The following is a 27,111-nucleotide window of genomic DNA, read 5'->3' on the forward strand; positions in this document are numbered from 1 at the left end:
ATCATGCGCACCTCGGGGTGGCTCCCCTATAATTTCACAGTGCGTCACTGTAACCCAACACCCCGCCCCACCATGAAAAGGATCCGGGAGTTCAGCCGGGGTCACGTTTGGCGCCACAAGCTGCTGCAACCTGTAATTACAGGAACAAAAGGCGACTCAGAGGTAATGGCTGTAATAGGACGTTCCATATGTACGGAGAAGGACGGCTGCAATGCTGGAACCAAAGGCGGTTTCCACAGGAATCGACACAATTACTTGTATATTTCATCCTAAAATCAAGAACCCAAATATAAATCTTGACTCTTTCTCTTCTGTCGCATTAAAATAACATTCAGTCGGAAAGCCGAGTGACAAACAATATGGCTGCCATTTCAGCTCACTCAGAGTGGTCACCCAGCTTTCCCAGGTTCCTACCAACGTAGCAGAATGAGAGCAAGTGATGTACCACATGCCAGGGTATAGTTATTGGGGTATTCCCAGAGTGCCAAGCTACAGGTTTCTGAACGGTGGGGGTTTGACTCCCTGGTCCTCCACCGATCTAGCGAACAGGGATCCCGTTGCTCCGTTTTAATGGTGGAGCATACTTCGCTATCTCTGCCAGTCCTATAGGGATTGAATGCAGGGGTACTGCGCATACTCAACTGCAACTCCACTCAGTCAGGGGCCACAGGATCCCGGTTCTTAAGATCGGAGGAGGTCCCATTGCTTATCCGGATGACATCCTGCTTGTCTCCATATATCCTTTCATTCTATTTGTGAACAATCTCTCGCAAAGATTCAAAACCCCGGCACCCACAAAATATTATCTGACGCCGCCGATCAGAACAGATGGCATCCGCTAAGCCTGGCAGAGGTGACGCTGCCAGCACCTGAGCACAGATCATGGGGCAGGATACTTGGCTGAGAAGCGCAGGATTTCACAGCGGTGAACTACCACCTCCAGCTGAGGAGACAGAAGGTGTCGTGTCTGTGTCAGGCCACCAGGTGGCGCTGCTGATGTATAGGAAATAGTGTAATCCCCTATTAAAACACAGAAAAGTTCATAGAAAAAATATTTATTTTTTTAATTAAAGAATTTGATTTCATAAAAATGAAACACATTATACAATAAGATTCAAACAGTCAACTTCCTGACGTCAGGAAACAAGAGCGGGTCAGTCACTTACAGCTCGGAGCGCTTTTCCTATATTTCCCAGGCTGCACTGTAGTCGCCCAAGGGCCCCCCGATTAGGGGCGTCCAGTTATAAGAATGCAAACGTTCACACCTTGATGGTGGGAGGGGGCAGGACCCCAATCTCTTCCCTCAAGGACTCCACCGTCTGCTCCCATCGCTTCTCATAGTAGAAGTTAAGAACGCAGCGGGCGTTACGCCCAGTCTGCACCGCCCAGGGAACCAGCTCCATCAATTTCTTCTTCCTCCTTCAAAGAAATAAATACGAGAAAAACTCAACCTTGATGTGTCAGGTACCTGACAGGACATGAATAATCCAGCATCTGCTAATCCCAAAAAATCCAATAATCCAGTACAGAAGTTTAAAATAATGGAGAATGTCACAAGAGCTGAAGCAGACGCCTCCTCATAATGAGACAGATAAGTGACAGTGGCAGATGATGGGTTAACACGTCGTTTTTTAGGCTCAAGTAGGTTCTTGACCCTCGGTGGAATATCTGACAATCCGGCACCTGTCACTGGTGCTGGATTATAGGGTTTTAATATACTTTCAGTTTTAATTCATACAGGTCCAATACTTCTCACAGCTGGGGGATTGTTACAATGTATCCTGTCTAGACAATCCTCTGTCAGCTAAACAACCAGGACTCCAGACTGATACATTGTAACCATCTCAGAGAATTATCTGGACTGGACAAATTGTAACAAACCCTCAGCTGCAGGAGAAGGGACCTTTTTCCCCCCTCTGGATATAAACGAGAATATTCCCATTCCCTGACAGCAAGCAGAGATCGCCAGTATTGAGATGACTTATTGCATTAAAGAGGATGTTCTACCCCAGGGACCTTTCCTGCAGGTCTGCGGTGGCAATCATACTTACCTGAGCCCCACGGCTGGGTTCTGGCTCCATCGCCTCCCCTCAGGCGCCCCAGGTCAACATCCGGTTTGATATGGGTCACACGTAACCACTGTGGCCGGTCACTGGATGATGACGCAGGGAGACCTGTGGCGCCCCCAAGGGGGAGCGATGGAGCTAGAACCCAGCAGTGGGGATCAGGTAAGTAGGATTTCCATGCTGGGCGTGGAGTTTAGGAGTCTGCAGAAATGGCCTCCAGAGGCGAACATGATGGCAGACTATCATCAATAGTGCACGGCAGCAGAGATTCCTCCTCCGTCCTGTACGCTCCTACCTGGCGCTGAGGCGCAGCGGTCCAAACACAGCTCCCAGCATGCACATGGGCAGTCCGGTCTGCACCGCTTCAAACCACTTGACTACGACTTCCCCTGAAGGAAGAACACAATAGGATAAGCGGCATCAGTATCTCATCTGCCCCCTGCTGACCTGCCCAGTCTGACCCTCACCTAGCATGTTAGTCGGCATCCCCAGCAGGGTGTGCATGAGGTCATGGACTTCTCGGTATCGCTGGGCCACATAGGCCAGCTCCTCGTCATCAACAAACTTCACCGGCATGCGGGTGTCGGGCGTGACGTGCTGCGGAAAGACACAATATCCGTTAAACCCTGAGGAAGGGATCCACAGGCTGCATGATGCACTTTGAATGTGACTGGAGAAGAAGACAACATTCACCCTATGAAATATGGTAAAGGTGAGGGTACACTTACATTGACATCCAGGAACCTGACATATTCTCTGCCGAACGTCCCATCGGGCAACTCTCTAAACCTCTCAATATCCAGGTTAGACATCCGGATACGGGGGCGCTCCCTGCGGGAAGCAGCAGAGCAGAGTCAGCGGCGGTGCCTTCTCAAACAGCTGATCGGCAGGGGTGCCGGACCCCAACTGATCAGATACTAATCAAAATCCTGGAAACCCCTTTTAACAAGGCGTGAATGCAGCTCTGGATGTGACCGGAGTATAAGACGGGGCATGCTGCATACAGATAACTCACTGCAGGATCTGCACCCCCTCTGGGTCTTTGCTCATTGTCTCGCGCAGCTTCTGCAGGGCCAGGGCGCCGGTGGTTTCCCCGAGAACCGCGATCATATCTGAAGATCAGAGACAGAAATCTCCTTATAATTCACTCTAAGGGCAGAGCTGAATTGGAGGATTTGGAAATGATGAATTACCCTGAAGAGGGGCAACAACAGGGCTCAAAATGTACGCATATTTAAAGGGCGTGTGCACTTTTGCAAGCAATTTTCTTTTCGCTCCAATGCATCCAAGATTTTAAAAAAAGGGGTAAAGCCTCCTGTACCCGACCGTAATCGAGGATCCTCAAAATACAGATGCGGTCCGTGTGTATCCCGCACCTTTCATGGGCCCCATTGTAAAAATACCTATTTTTGTCTGCAGAACGGACAGGTTCTATCATTTGCAGCCTGACCTCAAAGAAATGAATGGGTCCGTATTGGATCCTCATAAAATGCAGACTGAAAATACGGTCGTGTGCATGAGGCCGAAGGCAAACGGGACTGATCAAGTATCCTGCAGCTCCCATGCAGAACTATGCGTCGCCATGGTTACAGATTACAAACCCTGTGTTGTCTAAAGGCTACTTTCACGCGTTTTTCTTTTCCGGCATAGAGTTCCGTCCTCGGGGCTCAATACCGGAAAAGAACTGATCAGTTTTATCCCCAGGCATTCTGAATGGAGAGCGATCTGTTCAGGATGCATCAGGACGTCTTCAGTTCAGTCTTTTTGACTTTTCAGGACGGAGATAATACCCCAGCATGCTACGGTTTATTCTCCGGCCCAAAAAACTGAAGACTTGCCTGAATGCCGCATCCGGCATTTTTTCCATAGGAATGTATTAGAGCCGGTATTCAAAATACCGGAATGCCGGATCCGTCCATGCGCAGACCGAAAAAAAAAGGTGAAAAAAAAATAAATGGCGGATCCGTTTTTCCGGATGACACCGGAAAGACGGATCCGGCATTTCAATGCATTTTTCTGACTGATCAGGATCCGGATCAGTCGGCATACGTTTTGCCGGATCACTCTGCCGCAAGTGTGAAAGTAGCCTAATCCTGCAGTCGTACTCCCCTCCACCAGACCAAGTGAGCAGGATCAGACTACACAGAGTTTGCTTGTAGTCTGTTACCATGGATACACAGAGAGAGGTGTTGGAGCTGTAGATGCAAACCGGTTGGAGAGTTTTACGTTTTTTGTTGTTGTCGTTGTTTTAGATGCATGGTCTGTAGGGATCGGAACTTACCGTGTCTGTAGGGGTCATACAAGGACATGAAGGCAGAGCCGGCGGACAGCAGCAGCTTCTGGAGGGTGTTGGTGGGGATGTGGTGCGGGTACAGGCCTTGTGGATCACCGATCTGTAGAGGGGGTTCATGGTCCTCCGCTGGGATGTCATAGGCCTGGACCGAGGCGAACCGGACACCTGTCAGAAAAGACATTGATTTCAGAGGCTGAATATACAACGCTCTCCACCAGGAGATCAGATCAAGTCATTTTAATGGAGGCGACACAGGATTGAAACTGCACGATAAGCGTGCAACAAGTGTGCGGTCGCCGCTTCTCCCCGGCCATTCATAAGGAAGCACTCTGCTGAGGTCAGGCTGAAGGTCATGGAGACTTGCCTTTGCAGAGGGCAGGAGCAGCAGCCCCCAGGGTCCTCCATGCAGGGGCCAGCAGCAGCCCCCTCACCAGCAGTCCCATTCCCTCCCTACAACTTCCAGGGCACACTGGCAATTGTAATACAGCAACAGCAGCAATTACACAGCCTGGCTACGGCTACCGACGAGGGTCAACAGAACTTCAGGTAGCTCGCCACCTTGCGGTCACTCCAGGAACTGCACCCATGCTCGCCCAACATTACAGCAGGCCTCTCCCACTGATTGCTCCGGGTTACATCAGTCGTAAGGCACGAAGAGACAAGGGTTAATATGTTGTTTATGCGCCTCTTACAACAGCTTTGACGAGGACAGTGTCCCCAGCCAATGAGGAGTCAGCACTGTCCGGGCAGAACGATACTTTTCATCCAATCGGGAGTTGAGAACAGATAACCAATCAACGCTTAGCGTCCTGGACCAGTAGAGCCAATCAGCGCGCTTCTTCGTACCAAACCCCAGCCTTCCAGATCTTTCCTCAGACTTTAGCCAATGGGGAAGCCCGGAGTTGCCCCACCAATCAGTGCTTGTATTTGGCTGAGCGATGGTTATTTTAACGAATAAGAACGCAGGGGAGGCGGGGCTTGTAGATTTCGGCCACCGTCTTGTGGTATTAGTGAAACGTCTGCTGAGTTAGAAGGCGAAACATGGCGGAGAGCGACTGGGACACCGTGACCGTGCTCAGGAAGAAGGGCCCGACCGCAGCGCAGGCCAAGTCCAAACAGGTGGGCGAGACGTTCCCTCAGTGACCCGGGAGGGGGCGGCACCGGCGCGGGGGGGAGGGTGGTATGTAGCGAAGGTGAGAGACTACGACTCCCAGCAGGTATCGGCGGCAGCTGGAGGGTCACGTGTGTACAGCAGGAGGCCGCGGTAACACGGCGGCTGTGGACAGGGTGGCTCTAGATACCTGGAGATAAGCGGCGCCGGGTATGTCTAGTGGCCGCTTATCTGCACCCAGCCTCATGATGGCCCAAAGGCAAGGTTCTGCGGCTTTCTAATACATGTTGAAAGATATCTGCTTGCTGTCAGTGAATGGAAACATTCTTGTTTTATATACAGGGCCTAATGAGGAACACTGGGCCTAGAAATTCTGAGGGTTTGTTACAGTGTAGACGCTACGGAGCCAGAGGGTGTTTATGATGCCAGCAGATCTGTGCCCCCAACCTGTGGAGCTCTGCCTTCCGTCCCATGACTGTCGCCCATCAGGGTTCTTACACCTGGGAGGGGGGCAGCCTAGTTGGTGGTGGGCACAGACGCGGGTCTCCAGGCTCGGAGGGTGGGATTCTGGTCGGCGCCACCCTCGTGGACGTGTTTCTGATGTGTTGAGGGCACACCCTGTACCTGCTGCCCCCATGTACCTGGGCTATGCAGTGCTGACTTCTAAAGGGACAGTAATTCAGTAATAACAGCTCCTGTGCGCCCATCTACCGGTCCGTGGCTTCCTCTCTGCCATGGGCATGATCGTTTGCCCCGCTGCAGCCAATCACTGGTGTCCACAAGAGACACATCACTGCTGAAGCCAGTCATTGGCTGCAGATGAGCCCATGCCAGGACACGAATTAAACAAGCTGCGGATCAGATGGACACACAGGACTAGCGCGACGGCGGGCAGGTATGGTTATTTCCATAGTGGAGGTGGGCTCCTATGAAAAGTTACTTATTCTCGGGCACCCCTTTAATGCGGTCTTTCTCGTCTAACAGTTCTGAGATGGTATTGGGCATGCCCGGTGCTGTACGTCCTCTTCTGGTCCTTGCTACTGAGCATGTGCAGCATAGGTAACTAAGAGCCTTGGAGAAACATGAAGATATATCATCCCTAGAACACCCTGCTTATCACTGTATATAGTATAAGGACAGGAGAGAACTGATTATCACTGTATATAGTATAAGGACAGGAGAGAACTGATTATCACTGTATATAGTATAAGGAGAGGTGAGAACTGATTATCTATCATCCCTAGAACACCCTGCTTATCACTGTATATAGTATACGGACAGGAGAGAACGGATTATCACTGTATATAGTATAAGGAGAGGTGAGAACTGATTATCTATCATCCCTAGAACACCCTGCTTATCACTGTATATAGTATACGGACAGGAGAGAACGGATTATCACTGTATATAGTATAAGGAGAGGTGAGAACTGATTATCTATCATCCCTAGAACACCCTGCTTATCACTGTATATAGTATACGGACAGGAGAGAACGGATTATCACTGTATATAGTATAAGGAGAGGTGAGAACTGATTATCTATCATCCCTAGAACACCCTGCTTATCACTGTATATAGTATAAGGACAGGAGAGAACTGATTATCTATCATCCCTAGAACACCCTGCTTATCACTGTATATAGTATAAGGACAGGAGAGAACTGATTATCACTGTATATAGTATAAGGAGAGGTGAGAACTGATTATCTATCATCCCTAGAACACCCTGCTTATCACTGTATATAGTATACGGACAGGAGAGAACGGATTATCACTGTATATAGTATAAGGAGAGGTGAGAACTGATTATCTATCATCCCTAGAACACCCTGCTTATCACTGTATATAGTATACGGACAGGAGAGAACGGATTATCACTGTATATAGTATAAGGAGAGGTGAGAACTGATTATCTATCATCCCTAGAACACCCTGCTTATCACTGTATATAGTATACGGACAGGAGAGAACGGATTATCACTGTATATAGTATAAGGAGAGGTGAGAACTGATTATCTATCATCCCTAGAACACCCTGCTTATCACTGTATATAGTATACGGACAGGAGAGAACGGATTATCACTGTATATAGTATAAGGAGAGGTGAGAACTGATTATCTATCATCCCTAGAACACCCTGCTTATCACTGTATATAGTATAAGGACAGGAGAGAACTGATTATCACTGTATATAGTATAAGGAGAGGTGAGTACTGATTATCTAATCCCCTCTAGAACACCCTGCTTATCACTGTATATAGTATAAGGACAGGAGAGGTGAGTACTGATTATCTATCACCTTCCGGCTCCCTTTATAGTCAGTATATAGTGGGCACCGCCTTTATTTTCGTTCTACTGCTTCTAATGGGAAACGGATGGCGCTGAGAGGAGCCTTAGCCGGATTCAGTACATTTCTTCTAACTAGCTTCTACTCCACAGCCCTGCATACCCGGCCTGTCTATGGTTGCGAGGACATATTGGGAGTTGTAGTGTTCTAACAGCGGTGAGATGGCGAGGAGATATTTACCTGGCTCATGGGGGCTGTTGCTGTCAGTTACCCTGCAAACTGCAGTTTTTACTGTCCCTTATGCCCTGTGTAGATGCCTAGGAGATGAAGGGTCCGTCAGGCTGGATGATCCTCTGGAGATAAGCGTCACCAGTTGTGTAGCCTGTGCTGGCTCCATCACATCATACACCACTGGTATCCGGGGGTTAGGTCCACCGCGGCAGCGCAGATACGAGGTGGACGGGAGCTGCTTCGCATGCGTGTCTGTGAGCTCCCACATCGAGCACGACCACCACTGCTGGATTGTAAGGTGGTCGTAACCCCTGGATACGAGCAGTGTATAATGTGATAGAAAAATGAATCAATCTAGCAAAGGAAGCAATATGGAGAATCACAATACATTAGGAAGTTGCTTGTATCCACTTTCTCTACTTGATAAATGCCATTTGCTGAAGTGAGAGGACCCCTTTTAAGATCCTTTGTTCGGCAGGCACCGGTGCCATATGGCGGGGGTCTCTTGTGCTGCCACGCCACTGACTGTATAATGTGCCGTTACCAGAGACGACACTTTACCACTTTACATATAGAAGCCCTGGGCGTATGGTCCTTCAATAGAGGGTGAGCCTCCCCTCAGTACCTACCTCTATAATCCGGAGGACAGAGCTGCTCTGTAAGCAGCCGTTACCGTACACCGGGTGCGCCTTGCTGTTAGTGTTTGGTGTACAGGAGAAGCTTGGATCCGTTCTAGATTAGGCCTGTGAGAAGCGGGTACCGGGTTTGGTTGGTTTCTGTGAGATGGTGACCTCATTGGGTTCAATGCTCCACCCTGTGTCTTCTGAGGCACCATAGTATTAATAAGAACATGGAAGGATGATTTCTTGTTTCTCGTGTCTTGCAGGCAGTGACTGCAGCTCAGAGAAGAGGAGAAGAGCTGGAGACGTCCAAAAAATGTAAGCTTAACCAAGGAGCTCAGGGGTCTGAATGTGCGGTGTACTCTGTGTGAACACTTCAGATGTAGAGCCCTTCCTTACGTGATGTCCTTACTGTGTCACCAGGGTCTGCCGGACAGAACAAGCAGCACGTCATCACAAAGAACACAGCCAAGCTGGACAGAGAGACCGAAGAGCTGCATCACGACAGGGTGCCGCTAGAGGTGGGCAAAGTCATCCAGCAGGGCCGACAATCCAGGGGCTTCACTCAGAAGGACCTGGCCACGGTAAGCACTTAGAGAACGCTAGTGTTTGGTTTTCAGGTGACGGCTCCTACAAGTGTTTCTGTCACAAGTTAAGGCCTCATTCACACGGCCGTTGTTTTAGTCCACATCCGAGGTGCAGTTTTGGTGGCTCGGATGCGGACCCATTCACTTCAATAGGGCCGCAAAAGATGCGGACAGCACTCCGTGTACTGTCTGCATCCGTTGCTCCGTTCTGTAGTCCGCAAAAAAATATAACCTGTCCTATTCTTTGTCTGCGCTTTCTGGACAAGAATAGGCAGGTATATAAAAGGCTGTCCGTGCCGTTCCGCAAAGGAGGGACCGTGACAGTAACACCCTTCTACGGGTGGCCTCTGGACACCCAGGACCGACTCTATCGGGATGCGCCCTCACAAGGCGATTGGCATTAACGTCTGTCTCAAGAACCCACATTCTTTCCTCTGGACCGCAACTCTAGCGGAGTAATAGTATAATCTGCGGCATCTCCGCTGGTAGTCCGATCTAGCATACAAGATATGGGTAGTGTAAGTAAAATTCCTTTGTCCCAAGAACTGGCCAGTTTGGGAGTCAACAACCACTTTTATTGTAATGTTTATATACAAGTCCCCATGCAAGGGGTTTCCATAATGGCATTTCAGGGGTTTTCCCCTAGTGGACTTAACCTGCAATGTTATTTACTTATGGTTCGTTACTTGTAAGACAAAATCTAATCAGTGACCTGCTGAGCCCCGTCTGGCTGTTCAGTATAAACACAATGGATACAATGTTAATGGGGTATCTCCCAGGCTGAGGGGAGGGGATGTGGGGCCTACACGTCTGTTAGTGAAACTAGCATATGAATGCCCTCGGTCTTGTAGAGTGTAAAATTAACACATGAATCCAGTCTTTGATATACTGAAGTGGCTAGGTTTTCAACAGTAACCCTTCCAGTGCACGAGGTACTGAAGAGATCCCCGAAGAATACGTGAGTTCACTATCCTGGCAATCTGAAACTCAAGATTACCATCCGCCATGACAGGAGGTGGTGGCAGGGAGGACGGTTCAGCATATCTTTTCAGCAATGACTTGTGAAACACATTATGAATCCTCAAAGCCTGCGGAAGCTCAAGACGAAAATCAACCGGATTAACAATGGCAGAGATCTTATGGCCCAAAAAACCTTGGCCCCAACTTCCAAGAAGGTACCTTCAACTTAATGTTTCTTGTGGTCAGCCACACAGAATCGCCCACTCTCAGGTCCGGACCACTCACACGTCTCTTGTCGGCCATAAGTTTATACTTTTTGCCCATTTTATTTAAATTGTTTTGAATCTTCCACCAAAGAGATGACAACGAAGAGGGGAATCTTTCCTCTTCACATACACCAGACATCTCTGTACCAGAAAATGTGCCAAACTGCGGATGGAACCCATATGCGCCAAAATACGGCTACTTATCAGCAGTGGATTCCTGTCTACAGTTATTTATGGCAAACTCGGCCAACAACAAAAATGAAGACCACTGAGGATGAAAGGCAGAAGAGAAGGACAATTGGACCCCCAGATGAGTACAGAACGCCTTCCAGAATCTGGAAACAAACTGAGTCCCCCGATCAGACACCACATCAGAGGGCATACCATGTAGCTTCACGATGTTATCGACAAACACTTGAGCAAGAGTTTTGGCATTAGGTAAACCTGATAATTGTATAAAGTCGCCATCTTGCTGAAGCGGTCAACAACTACCAGAATCAGTTTTCCCAGAAGAATTAGTCAAATCTGAGAGAGTCCATGGACAAATGAGTCCAGGGTGGGGATGGGATAGACAAGGGAAGTAGAGATCCTGAAGGCAGAGTATGTGTCGCCTTGTCACGCGCACAAGTCTCACAAGCTGCCACATAGCCCTCAACACAATTACGTAACCCTGGCCACCAGAATCTTCGCGAAACGAGATCCACAGTGGATCTGCTCCCAGGGTGTCCCGTAAGAACAAATAACTTCCCTGGAGGACAGGAATCGGGTGCCTCGCCCTGGGCCTCCAACACCTTTGCCTCAAGTTCAGTATAACCCCCCCTCCTAATATCCGAGCAGGACTGACTCTCTCATCTGGTTGCACCAGAATAGGAGCAGAAGCAAAACATTCCTTTATTGCTGAAAAAGCAGGTAATGCCTCATCCAACCAGCCTTTCTTAGTCATATCAGTTAAAGGTTTAGCAAGAGTTGAGTAATTCAAGATAAGTTTACGGTAGTAGTTGGTGAACCCCAAACAAGAGTGCCTTCGGGTCGTTCCCAGTCCAACACGGCACAGACTTTTTTTCAGATCCATACGAAAACCTGAAGATGAGTAGGTACCCCAGGAATTGCAGTTCAGGGACCGCAAATACACACTTCTCCATCTTAGCGTACAATTTATTCTCCCTTAGGATCTTTAAGACCTGTCTCACGTGATCCTCATGCGTCTCCATATCAGGGGAATAAATTAAAATATCATCCAGATAAACCACCAGATGATGAAAGATGTCATTGAAGTGTTGAAAAACCGCAGGAGCATTAGTCAAACCAAAAAGGCATGACCAGATTCTCAAATGACTTTAATAAGGAGTATTAAAAGCCAATTTCCATTCGTCCCCTTCATTGACTCTTACCAGATGATATGCCCCCCTTAAATTTGAATTTAGAGAACACCCTGGCGCCGACAATCTAATTTAATAAATCTGGGATCAAAGGAAGGGGAACGGGATCACGGATAGTGATGCGATTAAGCTCACGGAAGTCCAAACATGGCCTAAGTTTTTTTTTTTTTTTGTTTTTTTTTTTTTAACAAAGAAGAATCCTGCAGCCACTGGGGATTTGGATGGTCTAATATGACCTTTAGCCAAACTCTCGATGAGATATTCTCGCATGGCTACTCTTTCGGGTTCAGAAAGATTATACAACCGAGACTTTGGGAATCTAGCTCCGGAATAAGGTTGAGGAGGCAACTCCTGGTCTCCACCCTTAGAGAAAACATCACAAAGGAAAGGAGGTAACATTTTAGTAGGTACAACATAAAGCGACGTGCTGAGACAGTTGTCAAGGCAGAAATCACTCCAAGCGAGAATCTGTCTCATTTGCCAATCTATGGTAGGGTTATGTTTGGTTAACCATGGTAAACCTAGAACCAGAGGAGCAGGCAGACCCTCCAGCACACAACATGAAATGGATTCAATATGAGAATCTCCCACCTTTAGGCGAATGTCCTGCACCATTTGAGACAGACACTAGAGAGAGAGACTGAATCAATCGCAAACACAGAAATATATTTGTCTAATGCGCTTGTAGTCAAACCATGCATACAAACTGACCATCCACTAGGTTAAAGGGATTCTGTCACCTTGTTTTAGCCTATAGAGCTGCGGACATGCACGGCTACATCGCCGCTAGCATGTCCGCAATATACCGGTCCCATATCTGTGTGCTTTTATTGTGTTTAAAAAATGATTTTATAGATATGTAAATGAGCCTAAAGGGCTGTACGAGCCTTCTTGGAGCCCAGCACCACCTGCGTCCTCCAAATCTCCTCCTTGCTCAGTTAGATCGCTGTGAGCTTGCACATGCGCAGTGCCGGCATAGTGTTCCTTCCCTGTGCTGGCATCAGCCTCAGGGAAGGAACTGTGCATGCGCGGCTATCTTTGTGAGCAAGGAGGAGATTCGGAGGACGCAGGCGGTGCTGGGCTCCAAGACGGTTAGTACAGCCCCTTGGGCTCCTTTACATATCTATAAAATCATTTTTTAAACACCATAAAAGCACACAGATATGGGACCGGTATATTGCGGACATGCTAGCGGCGATCTAGCCGTGCATGTCCGCAGCTCTAAAGGCTAAAACGAGGTGACAATGCCTGCCCCACTGTCAATAAATACTTACTTTTCCACAGATTTTGAATCTAGCGCCACCTCGGCAGGCAGGAGAAATCGGGTACTACCGGTAAATGACAAAAGTACATTCTCAACTTCCCCATCCAAACTACCAAGATTAAGAAGAGGACTAAACACATGAGGACTTTTTTTTTTTTTCACCTTGATGTTTAACATTAGGACATACGTTAACAAAATGTCCTCATTTACCACAGAAAAAGCTGAGTCTTTCCTTAAAACTAAAGTTTTTATCCCCTGGTCCAGGTGTGACCTGCCCTCATTGCATTGGCTCATCACCAGACACGAGCTCGAGTGTCTCTTTACCCAGAGTGTCAGAAGAGACTGCTTCTCCGTATGATAACACGTCCCGAGCGAGAGGAACTTTAGATCTCTCCCTCAGGCGTCTCTCAATACGCACCGCCAGAGACATGGCCGCCTCCAATGACTCTGGATTTGCGTGATATGCCAAAGCGTCCTTCAGGTTCTCAGACGGCCCTTGACAGAATTGTACTATGGAGAGCTGGGTCGTTCCACTCTATCAGTTGCCTACCTCCTAAATTCAGAGCAATCGGACTCGGCAGAACACTCTCCCTGCCGCAAGCAACGCTAAGTTGATTCAGCCAGGGAAACCTGATCTGGGTCATCGTAGATAAGCCCCAGAGCTCTGAAAAACTTGTCTACGGACCGGAGGGATTGTGAACCAGACGGCAAAGAGAGCCCAAGACTGAGCGTCACCTTTCAGCAATGAAATAATAATCCCCACTCTCTGACTAGTCCCCAGAAGAGCCAGGACGCAGTCTGAAATATAATTTGCATGACTCCCTGAACCGAACAAAGTTGTCACTTCCCCTGGAAAACCTATCCGGGAGAGCGACCTTGGGTTCAGGGCAGGCCTGGTTCCCGCTGCCGGAACCCATCACCTGTGGTCTCTGAAACTGTGCAACGGCTGTGCGGAGGTCAGCCACCTCCAAAGACAGCCCCGGCATATTATCGACCAGTGCAGAAACAGTATCCATAGCTGCACTGATAAAACAAAGGATAACGCTTATGGCGGTTGATGTCACAGGTTAAGGGAAAACACCAAATGCACACCACAGCGAATAGACAACAATCTAGGCCTCAAAAGCTGAGGAAGAGGGATGGTGACCTCCTAGTAATTCCTAGGCCTTTCCCTAACTCCTGCCAGTATGAGCAGATCCTGATGGTGGAAATGCTCATACACCGGATACCTAAAGCCCTGCTAAAACGGACGAGCCCTAGGATAGGTAGCAGGAGATGAGACGGCTGGTTCCTTCCAAAATGAAGAAACCTGCGTCTCCCTGAGGCCTAGAAACAACACACCAGATAATAGGAAACAGCGAAGGCAACAAGTGCTTGGCTTAGAGGTGTTTGGAGAAGCAGGGGATCCAAGACAAACCAGCGCTAGCAACTCCAAGCTGAAACGATCAACCGCATGGTCAGCATCGTGAGGCGGATCTAAATAGAGCCTCCTCACTGATAACGAGCGGCACCTGAGGAGAGGTGAGATCCTGCCAAACAGAGGAAACCAGAGAGACCTGTCAGCCTCAAGTCTATACGATCTTCTCACCTCTCACAGGAGGGGCAGCAACAGTTTCCTGGGTTGACCATTCCATGGGTTATGCCATAAATGTCTTGATAGATGTGGGTCCGGCTCCGGCAATTCCACCAGGCGTGGACTGAGTTGTCCAGCCTTTACTAAGTGATCGCCTATCCTCAGCTGATTGGCAGGGGTCTGACATCCCCCCCGCTGTTTGGCTGTAGCACCATCTTGTTGACTTCTAAGTGAGGACCTATCCTGTGGATGAGCCACCACTTAGTAAAGAGGTTGTCTGGTATTATAAAAATCCAGGGGCAGACAGGACTGTAAAAATAAATAAATAATTTGCATAGGTTTTACCTGCGATTATTCCCAACTTGATTTCTAACAGTGGGATCTCTGTTGCTTGGACTAATGCTGTCATTCCATGCTTCTAGCTGCTACCATTCAGGAGAGATCAGCGGCTAAAGCAGCCCCCACCACTTCTGGCTGATCTCGGCTCCAGCAGAACAGTTAGGTGGTTAAAGGGAGACTGAACATGACCTACATTAGAAGCCTGCAGGTCTCTCTTACACATGGTCACATGACCCTTATCAGCCAATAGAATCTTGCAGGTCTTCCAGCCTCCACATAGTTTTACACCAGGTTTCCATAACAACCCAGACATTTTTCTTCCCTGCTGTAGGTCAGCTTTAAAAGGGGCAGGGCGCTGTAGAGGTCACTGTTATGGTGGATACTGTCTATCTTTTAACGACACACACAAACATTAAATGAAATATGCCCGTGCAAAACTATAAAAATTCTCATTCTAATAGATGGCGACATTAAAGGGGTCCTCTCACTTCAGTAAATAATATTTATGTAGAGGAAGTCACACTTACTAATGTTGTTATCCATATTGTTTCCTTTGCTGGCTGGATTCATTTTCCATGACATTATACACTGCTTGTTTCCATGGTTATGACCACCCTGCAATCAATCGGTGGTCGTACTTGCGTACTATAGAAAAAAAAAAGCACAAGCCTCTATGAGCTCCAATGGTCCCGGCCACCAGAGGGAACAGTGCTTATTCCTATAATGTGCAAGCACAACCACCACAGATGGATTGCAGGGTGGTCATAAACTTTAAAACAAGCAGTCTATAATGTGATGGAAAAATGAAGCCAGCAAAGGAAGCAATATGGATAACAACAATGCATTAGTAAGTGCCTTGTATTAACTTCCTCTACATAATATAGGCCAGTGTTTCCCAACCAGTGTGCCTCCAGCTGTTGCAAAACTACAACTCCCAGCATGCCCGCACAGCCAAAGGCTGTCCAGGCATGCTGGGAGTTGTAGTTTTGCAACAGCTGGAGGCACACTGGTTGGGAAACACTGATATAGGCCACTTGCTGAAGTGAGAGGACCCCTTTAATGTTCATCAATTGCCCCTAATATCTCCTAATCTATTTGCAGAAAATAAATGAAAAACCACAAGTGATTGCCGATTATGAAAGTGGAAAAGCGATTCCAAGCAACCAAGTCATGGGGAAGATTGAGAGAGCGATTGGTAAGTGCATCTGGATTTATAGGGGTTTTCCAGGCTCCACGTATTGATGACCTATCCGCAGGGTAGATAATCAATCTCCGAGCAGGGAGAGTTCAGCACCTGGCTTAGATGCGATTGCTCACCCTATAGTGCCACGAGGAAGGAGGTTTTGTTACATCTGAAATTCATTTTTAGCTTTTCTATCTTTTTACTGTTGGATGTTTTTAATGTGTAATCAATAAGAGGAATAGTTGGAAAGACACAAGCGTGCTGGAGGATTATTCCGGAGCCGAGCTCAAGATTCAGCACCTGGCTCCCTCCATAGTTTAGTGGCCGCTCACTTGTATGGAGCAATGCTTCTGGCTCTGGTGCTGCAGGGAACAAACTGTCTAATATTGATGACCTATTGACAGTATGTGGGGGCTTGGACACCCCTTAAAGGGAACCTGTCACCGGGATTTTGTGTATAGAGCTGAGGACATGGGTTGCTAGATGGCTGCTAGCACATCCACAATACCCAGTCCCCATAGCTCTGTGTGCTTTTATTGTGTCAAAAAACCGATTTGATACATATGCAAATTAACATGAGTCATATCTTACAGAAAAGTCATATTTTTAAGCTCTGACTCATCTCAGGTTAATTTGCATATGTATCAAATCTGTTTTTATACACAATAAAGGCACACAGAGCTATGGGGACTGGGTATAGCAGATGTACTAGCGGCCATCTAGCAACCCATGTCCTCAGCTCTATACACAAAATCCTGGTGACAGGTTCCCTTTAACTGAAATGAGCCTTGTTGATGCAGACTGATTCCAGGATCCAATTTGGGGTACGGGCTCCCCTTCCTAACATGGCCGCGTCTGCTGTAATTGATTGTATATTGGACCTTCCTGTCTTTCAGGTCTCAAGCTGCGTGGAAGGGATATTGGAAAACCACTCGAAGCGGTCCCCAAAACCAAATGAAAACAAAGCCTCGAAATCGGTGCGCCCCAGCTGATCTCGACCAGTCTCTCCCGAGCAGACTGGCTCTTTATATTGCCAAGCAGAACACGTGGGGGTTATTGGACTCTCCTCTAGATGGGACAGAATGAAGTCTTCTTACCTGCTGTAAAATAAGAATTAGCGCGTTTCTTCCAGATCCACCAAACCTGAACTGCAAGGTTCCTGCCGAGGGCGGCACTTTCTCAGCTGGGACTGGATGGCTAGCAGTTAGTTTTGGGGGGTTATCTTTATTTGGTTTACCCCCACATGCAGGTGGGTTGCTTTTCTTTTTTTTATTATTTCTGCAGCCGGGAGGCGCTGTTTCACTGTTTATATTACGTCGCCCATCCTTTCTTGTATGTAATTGTAAAATAAAATTATCTGCCTTCACCGAAATGTTGTGTGGGAAACTGCATAAGTGCTGCTCCTCTGCCGGTGTGTGCTGGATATCCCGCTATAGGTGGCTCCTGCCCCTCATTCATCCTGCAGTAGTAGTGGATCAGAGATTGGCCTTGTAATATGTGGAGGCCTGTACAGGGGGTTGTGTTTAATGGATTTTATTTCACTGCTGCCTGATCTGAGAGCAGGATATGATGGAGGGAGAGGAGCGGAGTTCTGTGATGTACAGGAATATGATCTGGAGCAGAGTAAATCCTGCCGGGACACCCGAGAGTGACCGTGCTGATGACCCCCACACACGGTGACGGACCGCCTTCTGTGTGCATGCACAGTTGTCGTGGGGGGGTTATCTGGATGGAGGGTTGAATGGTACGGGGCAGCAGCTGCTGCTGTACAATGGGGCAGATGCAACTTTGAGCTATGGCGTGTGTAACCTCACCCTCAGCCCCATCTAATAACCAGATGAAAGTGGCTTTTAGGGCAGTAGCGGCCCCATAGCTGTACATTATTAGTGACTTCCAAGCTGTGTAAAGTGTGGATTTATTTTACAAGAGTACATGAAAACATCTACCAATCAACCTTCTGTAGAATCAATGTCGTACGACACATTATCAAAACCGTCAATCTGGTCGGCTTGTTCGGTCAGCGAAGAGGCGCTCTCCTTGTTTCTCCTCCATCTGCGGTACACGAAGAAGAGCAGCACCAAGCACAGCAGAGCGATGATCACGCCGATGACTATGGCCCAGATCCGTCCTGAATTGTCTTTACCACCACCACCACCTGGAAGAACATAATATTGCTTCTAAGGACTCGCAAATCCATATATTAAAGGTATGTTTTCAGGAAAGGTGCTGCCTGACAGCTACATCTAGAGCAGTGGTGGTGAACCGGTGGCACTCAGAGCCCTCTCCGTGGGCACCCGCTCCCTGGTATGGTGTACCAGTATGCCTTAGACTTTTCCTGCCATTCATCAGCGCAGGCGCACTATGAACAGCACAGGCAGCGCACTGAATGTAGGCTATTACAGCTACATGATAAAGTACATGGAAGATACACTATATTGGCATTCAGGTTAAAGTACGTGTTGGCACTTTGAGATAAATAAGTGTGTTTTGGGTTGCAGTTTGGGCACTCGGTCTGTAAAAGGTTCGCCATCACTGACCTAGAGTGTGTATGGAATGATAAAACTCTGCAGCTTCCATAGTTACATACTGGAAACGAGCCCGGCGTAGCCTGGTCCTGCAGCCTTACTGTTCCATCTGTCCTTTAAGGCTCTCAGGCAGGCAAGAGTTAGAGGACAGATTGGCAACATGACTACACAGGGTATGTTTGTCGTCTGTAACCATGGAGATGCAAGTCTGCAAAGAATCTGTAGACACAATAGTAGAATTTTACCTTTTTTTTTTTTTATTACAAAGTTGCTTTACTTTGCAAACTGTGGTGCAGCACGGGTAGTGATATGTATAGTGCAGGGCGGCAGTACACGAGTCAGGGATTCTCTCTGGTCCCCTGCATCACCCCCCAGTTCCACACTAGGTAGAACAGGATGTTCTCTGAAGGGCTTTTTATAACCGTTATAGTAAATTTACTGTTTTAACATTCACTACAGCACTTTAAATGGGTATGGCGGTCAGCTAAAACTCGCTTATGATGCAGTTAAAGGGGTTGTCTCCCCAAAAATATTCAGTTTTCAAACCAGCACCTGGATCTGAATATTTTTGTAATTGCATGGAAATAAAAATGAGGTATAGCCACAGAGTTATTCAATAAAATGTATCTGTATAGCGCCCCCTGCTGTTTTTTTTTTCCCCCCTGCTCCCTAAGATGGCCACACATGCTCAGTTTCATCCTTCAACTGACTCCTGAGATGGCATAGGAAGAAAGGACAGTCTTTGAGCTGTCAGCGTGATATAAATCTAGCAGAGCAATGAATGGGGAGATCTCTGGATCCATGCGAGGTGCAGGGCTGGTTCTCGGTTTGTTATAAAGACACTGTCATGTACAAGAAGATTTCTGATTAATCATGGGATACCGCCTTTAAAAGCACTTACTGATATCCTTGCCATTTATCTGCCCTTCCCCAGGCAAGTCCTGTAGCTTTTGAGTTTACATTGTAATCTCAGGCTCCTGTGCAGTGATGGGAGACGACGCGTCCCTCTCCTCCTGTCCCTGCTTGGGACGAGTGACGTCTCCTCGCTGCACAGGAGGCAGTGGCTTCAGAAGCAACAGGACTTCCTTCCTGGAGAAAGTGTTAAATTACTAAACAGCAAGTACTTGATTAGTAAGTGCTTTAGCTGTATCAGATATTCCAAAGAGAAGAGTTTTTCCTGCCCCGAGTACCCCTTTAATAAGAACCAGTAGCTAGAAGATACCCAAGGGAGGTTAGACTGGCCTGGCTGGCAGAGAAGCAATGACCAATCTCACATATTAGGATATGCCACCAATGTCCGATAGGTGAAGGTCCCACACAGTTATAGAATGGAGCCCGCAAAGAGAAGGACTCTCCATTTCTATAGCCAAGGCGTGCACTCAGCTATTTCCAGAAGTCCCATAGGAATGAATAGGATATGGGGCACCATTTGTTCACACTGCTTTTTGTATAGACAAAATCTTTTTTAATTTTTTTTTTTTAGAATTCTGTCACAAAAATGACATTTTGTGCAACAAAATGACAGAAATTAATTTTGACTAAATCAATTCTGGTGACAAAATACCTTTCTGTGCGACAGATTACTGTAAATACAAAATGAGTTCTATGATCACTACATTCACTTTGTGTCACAAAATACATTGCGAACAAATGGCATCCGATAATGGGAAGTGCAAGCGTGTCACTGCTCGACTCACTTAAAGGATATGGACATTTTTTTTATTTTTACAAAGTACACAAATTTATTTTGTGGAGAAAATCACTATTTCTGTCTTTGTTTTCCTTCTACAGCCTCAGGTGCTTCCTATGCTCAGCGGCTGCTCTCAGCGAGTTTACAGAGAATCCGGCATCTGACGGATTTTCTGTAACTCCTCCAGTGTGCCACAGGAGCGCGCAGTGTCTTCCCCCTCCCAGTCAGGGGCGCTGTATCAGAAGCTGCCAGGTCTGAAACTCATAAGGCCCCGTCCCTCATGGGCATCTCTCTCTTACCAGGAGCAGCTCCAGACTACATTGTGGTTACAGGACCTGTGGTGATGTCACAGTCATGTGATCAGCCATATGTGTGGAAGGAGTTAGCGGGAACGCAGGCTTGGTGTAGGACTGTGCTATGGGTTCTGCTACCATGGACCATAAGGGTCCATTCACATGTCAGCAAATTGTGGATCCAAAAACTGACGCCAGCCATGTGTGTTGCGCGTTTTGCAGACCGCATATGGCCAGTGTACCGTTAGATTTCCCCGTCACTTCCGGCCGCAGCGGACATGACGTGAGGAGGTGCGCCACGCAGGCGCACAACGACGGGGTAGGGAAATTTCACAGCAGAGTTAGCTGGACACCGGCTGACACTGCGCATGCGTGGGGAGCCTCACCAGCGGTTGGGGAGAAGTTACAGGTCAGTGCACAGGCGTGGTGATCGGATGGATGTTCTCAGCTGGACACAGGCAGACACTGCGCATGCACTGGGAGCCTCACCAGCAGTTAGGGTAGGGAAAAAGCACTACATTTTTACCTACCCTAACCGCTGGTGAGGCTCCCGACGCAAGCACAGTGTCCAGCTAACTGAGCTGTGAAATTTCCCTACCCCGTCGTTGTGCGCCTGCGCGTCACGGCACACCTCCTCACGTCATGTCCGGAAGTAACGAGGGTAGGGAAATCTAACGGAACACCGGCACTATGATAGAAATGCCTATTCTTGTCCGTGGAATAGGACACGTTTTTTTTTTTCGCGGGGCCGCGGAACGGAAGTGCAGCCCAATTAAAAATGAATGGGTCTGCACCCCTTCTGCAAAATTGTGGACATGTGAATGGACCCTTGGTCAGCTGTAGGTATGAGCCATGTATTTTACAGTCAGGACATATAATACATGACCCCCTAGATGCAGTAACACTACTGATCACCCCCAGGTCTGCATCACCAAGTGTAACGTTGTGCAGTATATGTAACAGCCGCTTCCTCACCTTTCGGTTTTTCTACAGTATTACACAGCACGTCCGGGGTGTATTTCAGATCATCCAAGGACAGGACGACGGTGTGCGGACGGGTGCCCTTCACTGCCTCAAATACAATCTGTAAAGTGATAGAACATGAGGCGACTCCCACACAATAAATATCAGGCACAAGACCCATAAAGAGGTTGTATCACCTGAAACTCCACCGTGCTGTTCAGCTGCAGTTTCTCTTCCTGCCACTCGCTGCTGTGATACCCACGTAGCACCCAGACTGGCAGCAGGCCCTGACCACTGGTCACGTACAGAAGCAGCTCCGCCAGATCTGGAAAGGAAAGCGGAAGGTAAGAGTAAAAAGGAACACGGGTGCCATACCTACTGCAGGGCCTGAGGGGTGAAGCATGAAAGAAAGTACTTTTGTAAACAAAAAGATCCTTCGACTATTGGCTGAAAACATTAAAAACTTTTCAGACAATAATGGTCTTCAGTGTTAAATCTCCTCCCGACGTTTGTTTTGGTTGAAATCATCCGTTTAGATCATCTTTAGTCTAATGTGTATGGGTACCTTAAGACCTCAGTGTGGGGAATGTTCCGTACTACAGCTGCCTAGTAGAGTACATACAGCGCAGCGACTTACGGAAATGGTCTGGGGAGTCTGTGCGGTAGGAGAAGGTGAAGCAGGAGCCAGTGGTCGCTGAGAGGTGTTCACTGATGAGCCAGGCGGAGGAGCCGTCCACGTGCAGAGCTCCTGTGTCCACAAAGGCGTAGTGTCCTGCAGGAGATCACAGCGGCAGTAGGATCAGATGTTAACACTATGGCAAACACGTTTTATCTGATCACCTGGGGAATAGGACACTTGAGGTGGATTTACACGTTGCAATAATCGGGCAGATTATCCGGCCCGAACACTCGTTCCCGACAATCTGGCCGTGTAACGGTGCCACAGATCACCCGATGAACAAGCGACCCTGCCATTGGTGCAGGCACCGACATTATTGTTTCTGGGCGGCAGATTGTGCGGTTTAAACAGCAAATGTGACGAGTGATCGCAATAGAGACCACTTGTCTTCATACTGTGGAGGTGATCGCTGCGCGTAAATCCAGTGCTTCACCTCCACTTAACGAGCAGCCGACTGTCAGGAAGGAATCTGCTGCGCATGTAAAGGCACCTTTATCTTCTTCCTTCTTATCTGTATCAAACACTCCTGGGGTATCTAATCCAGTCACAATAGTAAAACTTTACCTTCTGCAGAGCCGAGGCTGCGGTCCTTCTCTGGGGTAGAGCTCGGCCTGTTTACAGCGGCTCCATTAGTCCAGTCCCAGTCATACGTATCCGTAAGAGGAATGCGAACATTGGTCCAAGAGCAGGAACCCCATTCAAAGTCACAGGTTGCTGCAAATGAGAAGAACAGTTAAGGGTTAATGACAACTGTGCAGACCATACTGACATACAAATAGTGGAGGGGAGCAGGCCTCTCCCGTGTGGTCTAAGATGTCAGGTACCCGATTCATGACATCGATGATGGCTGATGTGAACGTCATCCAGGGCGATGTACGCGCGCTCCCCGCCGGCACCAACAGCTTCAAACAGCAGCTGCAAGAAGGGCAGGTAGAAGCAAAGTGCGACGTAAACCATTTTTTCATAAACCTCCTGCTGGCTAATAGTTCAAGTTGTCCAGGATTAGAAAAAACATGTCTGCTTTCTTCTAAACACAGCGCCACCCCTGTCCCCAGGTTATTTCTGGTATTACAGCTCAGCCCTCATGAATTGGATGGGGATGAACTGAACTACCACAGATAACTGGTGCTCAGAGCCGCCACTAGTTTTGGAGGAGAGAACACACGACTAAGGCGGTTTTCGGATGGACAATAATAAGGGTGCATTTATTTAGGCCATTATTATATATAGACTATGGCGAGCTAACTCCAATTCTGGGGGTTTAATCTGTAATGTAGAAATCCACCTGTAATACGCTGGTCTTAAAATGGCCTCTGCACAATCTCTACACCCCAAACACCTCCAGGTCTGTTCAGATGAGGCAGCGTATCCTGCATGTGGAGGAGACGTTCACAACCCCGTCCACATGGCACAGATTTCAGGGCATGCAGCGTGACGCATGTCAAAAGGACACTCATGGATATGTCTGATGTCTGTGCCATGAGCCGAAAGTAGAATAAACAAGTCATGTGGCCAGAGCCTAATGGTTAGACGTGGCATCTGTTACCTTCCACTGCTGGTCAGCCCGGAGGGCCACGCTCCCGTAGCGCCAGCTGTCTGGTTTCGCATCGGAGATCCTCAGAATTTCTCTCTTCACTTTATTATTTCCAAGGTCGTCCTCAATAAATACAATCAACGTCCCTGCTGATTTCCATGTAGATTAGCAACAATGGGGTGACTTTGCCAAAATTACATTGCAGATAAAAATGTCCCATTTAACTACAGTAAAATTGCAATCATCTGATAGCTCAGCACCACCCTCTGGACCATAAAAAGTGCCACGTAGGGAGCCGGACTGTCAGAATCGTGTGTGCAGCTCATGTCACTCACCTGGATTGGTGCCCCCCATCTGGTACCAGAAGCTCAGGCAGCCCTCATCCGGCTGGGCTCTGTACACACCGGATGTCAGAAGCGCAGAGTAGCCGCTGGGCACTTTGCTGGAGCTGGTGTCGGCCACCATATAATGCCCTGTGGACGCAGACACAGTCGGTACAGTCACATTTGGATGTGGTCTGTGCAGAAGCCGGCGATCTGGGGTCTTCGTTACCTGTAAAACTCTGTAAGGTGTGATCATGGGACGGTCCCGCCTGGTGGTTGAAGTGGATGTTCTGATGTAAACTCCACATATAGGTTCCCTGCGAGGAAAAGCCGCAGGTTCCGGCCTCAAAAGAGCAGCGAGTGGGGGCTGCACAGGGTCCGCTCATCACAGTGATGTCATCAACGGCAATGTGGCCAATGGAGCCGTCACGCACAGCTTCGAAAATCAGCTATAGAGATATGAATAAGGACATTATAGTGGGACCTTCCCAGCACAGTCTCACTAAGGCCTTCTATACTAGAGCACCCCCCGAAATGATCAGGGCAGCCTGTGGGTGTCCACAATCAAGAGAACTACAAAATTACTTCTTTTTATTCTCAGAAATAGTGCCAGGTCTTATCCCGGACAAACCCCGCACACAGGAAATACTTAGAGGAGCGGTCGCCTGTGTCTTAGTAACTACTTGCATTCTCACTGTAATAACATTTCTGGAGCATCTGTTCTTAAGACTGTATGTTGTTCCGCTCCTCCATTATTCCTACTAGACGTAAAGCACTTGCCAGCAGACACACACACTGGTAACACCCAGATGGACCTTTACTGCCAAGTCATTCACTTCTAGTAGGAATAGTAGAGGAACGGCACAACAACGTCTTCAGAGTAGATGGCACAGAATTGCTCCCACATGAGGAATGCAAATAGTCACCAAAACCGACTTGTCAGCAGAGGAGCCCGCCTGTAACCGAAAATAGCTAAAATGCAAACGCTAGGAGTCACTAAGATGCATCTGGGTAATGAGGCGGACCGGTGCTCGTTACCACTGCGCCATCAGTCTATGCAGAGTCCTAGCACAGTGAAGGCCATGACTTGGGCTGTGTATATGCCTCCAATGCCCCCTGCACTAGTAGAAGTTCCACACAATCACATACCTGGTAATTCTTGCTAGTGAGTGTCACAGTTTCCCGATGCCACCGATTCCCATGGGTTCCTGTGCCCGTCCAAATTAACTTCTCTTCTCCCTGTTCATATTTGCTGAGCAGGTTTAATGTGCCTGGATGAAAATGAGATAAGAGACTGCCATGTGACGGGGCAGAGCGCACTGTATGTAGATCTATGACTGGTCTGTAAGAGGGCGATCACTGCAGACTGCCATGTGACGGGGCAGAGCGCACTGTGTGTAGATCTATGCCCTGTAAGAGGGCGATCACTGCAGACCACCATGTGACGGGGCAGAGCGCACTGTATGTTGATCTATGCCCTATAAGAGGGCGATCACTGCAGACTGCCATGTGACGGGGCAGAGCGCACTGTATGTTGATCTATGCCCTATAAGAGGGCAATCACTGCAGACTGCCATGTGAAGGGGCAGAGCGCACTGTATGTAGATCTATGCCCTGTAAAAGGGCGATCACTGCAGACTGCCATGTGAAGGGGCAGAGCGCACTGTATGTAGATCTATGCCCTGTAAGAGGGCGATCACTGCAGACTGCCATGTGACGGGGCAGAGCGCACTGTGTGTAGATCTTTGCCCTGTAAGAGGGCGATCACTGCAGACTGCCATGTGACGGGGCAGAGCGCACTGTATGTTGATCTATGCCCTATAAGAGGGCAATCACTGCAGACTGCCATGTGAAGGGGCAGAGCGCACTGTATGTAGATCTATGCCCTGTAAAAGGGCGATCACTGCAGACTGCCATGTGAAGGGGCAGAGCGCACTGTATGTAGATCTATGCCCTGTAAGAGGGCGATCACTGCAGACTGCCATGTGACGGGGCAGAGCGCACTGTGTGTAGATCTATGCCCTGTAAGAGGGCGATCACTGCAGACTGCCATGTGACGGGGCAGAGCGCACTGTATGTTGATCTATGCCCTATAAGAGGGCAATCACTGCAGACTGCCATGTGAAGGGGCAGAGCGCACTGTATGTAGATCTATGCCCTGTAAAAGGGCGATCACTGCAGACTGCCATGTGAAGGGGCAGAGCGCACTGTATGTAGATCTATGCCCTGTAAGAGGGCGATCACTGCAGACTGCCATGTGATGGGGCAGAGTGCACTGTATGTAGATCTATGCCCTGTAAGAGGGCGATCACTGCAGACTGCCATGTGACGGGGCAGAGCGCACTGTGTGTAGATCTATGCCCTGTAAGAGGGCAATCACTGCAGGCTGCCATGTGAAGGGGCAGAGCGCACTGTATGTAGATCTATGCCCTGTGAGAGGGCGATCACTGCAGACTGCCATGTGAAGGGGCAGAGCGCACTGTATGTAGATCTATGCCCTGTAAGAGGGCGATCACTGCAGACTGCCATGTGAAGGGGCAGAGTGCACTGTATGTAGATCTATGCCCTGTAAGAGGGCGATCACTGCAGACTGCCATGTGAAGGGGCAGAGTGCACTGTATGTAGATCTATGCCCTGTAAGAGGGCGATCACTGCAGACTGCCATGTGACGGGGCAGAGTGCACTGTATGTAGATCTATGCCCTGTAAGAGGGCGATCACTGCAGACTGCCATGTGAAGGGGCAGAGTGCACTGTATGTAGATCTATGCCCTGTAAGAGGGCGATCACTGCAGACTGCAATGTGAAGGGGCAGAGTGCACTGTATGTAGATCTATGCCCTGTAAGAGGGCGATCACTGCAGACTGCCATGTGACGGGGCAGAGTGCACTGTATGTAGATCTATGCCCTGTAAGAGGGCGATCACTGCAGACTGCAATGTCAAG

The 27,111-nt window shown here is 48.4% G+C and overlaps 3 protein-coding genes across 6 annotated transcripts in view; 1 reads left to right on the top strand and 2 right to left on the bottom strand.

The window, feature by feature from the left end:
• Positions 1-43: 43 nt before the first annotated feature.
• On the bottom strand, positions 44-5,042 carry COQ4 (coenzyme Q4). Of its 2 annotated transcripts, none has more exons than XM_044268669.1 (8): positions 4,724-5,042; positions 4,348-4,524; positions 3,082-3,178; positions 2,795-2,897; positions 2,534-2,663; positions 2,362-2,455; positions 1,266-1,419; positions 44-130 (listed from the first exon to the last, which is right to left on the bottom strand). In XM_044268669.1, the coding sequence occupies exons 1-8, from the start codon at positions 4,800-4,802 to the stop codon at positions 92-94; spliced, it is 873 nt and encodes a 290-aa protein (XP_044124604.1). In that variant the 5' UTR covers positions 4,803-5,042; the 3' UTR covers positions 44-91. The 2 variants fall into 2 exon arrangements, with proteins under 2 accessions (XP_044124604.1, XP_044124605.1); XM_044268670.1 differs by lacking the exon at positions 44-130 and adding an exon at positions 172-269.
• A 283-nt stretch (positions 5,043-5,325) lies between these two features.
• Positions 5,326-17,533, top strand: EDF1 (endothelial differentiation related factor 1). Its single transcript, XM_044306583.1, has 5 exons — positions 5,326-5,478; positions 8,877-8,928; positions 9,034-9,194; positions 16,080-16,173; positions 17,058-17,533. Exons 1-5 carry the CDS (start codon positions 5,401-5,403, stop codon positions 17,117-17,119), a joined length of 447 nt encoding a protein of 148 aa, XP_044162518.1. The 5' UTR covers positions 5,326-5,400; the 3' UTR covers positions 17,120-17,533.
• A 526-nt stretch (positions 17,534-18,059) lies between these two features.
• MAMDC4 (MAM domain containing 4) overlaps positions 18,060-27,111 on the bottom strand; it is a 30,554-nt gene continuing 21,502 nt past the window's right edge. The window contains exons 19-28 of one of the 3 annotated variants that reach the window (XM_044268307.1): positions 25,318-25,439; positions 24,398-24,617; positions 24,181-24,318; positions 23,858-23,994; positions 23,136-23,226; positions 22,876-23,025; positions 22,270-22,404; positions 21,830-21,957; positions 21,645-21,753; positions 18,060-18,310 (exon numbers count right to left, since the gene is read on the bottom strand). In XM_044268307.1, the coding sequence (XP_044124242.1) occupies positions 18,111-18,310; positions 21,645-21,753; positions 21,830-21,957; positions 22,270-22,404; positions 22,876-23,025; positions 23,136-23,226; positions 23,858-23,994; positions 24,181-24,318; positions 24,398-24,617; positions 25,318-25,439 (1,430 nt within the window). In that variant the 3' untranslated portion in view covers positions 18,060-18,110. Of the gene's footprint in view, positions 18,317-21,644; positions 21,754-21,829; positions 21,958-22,269; positions 22,405-22,875; positions 23,026-23,135; positions 23,227-23,857; positions 23,995-24,180; positions 24,319-24,397; positions 24,618-25,317; positions 25,440-27,111 lie in introns of all 3 variants that reach the window. The other 2 variants (XM_044268305.1, XM_044268306.1) reach the window with 2 other exon arrangements.

The sequence above is a fragment of the Bufo gargarizans genome, chromosome 9, assembly GCF_014858855.1.
Source record: "Bufo gargarizans isolate SCDJY-AF-19 chromosome 9, ASM1485885v1, whole genome shotgun sequence".
Taxonomy (NCBI): Eukaryota; Metazoa; Chordata; class Amphibia; order Anura; family Bufonidae; genus Bufo; species Bufo gargarizans.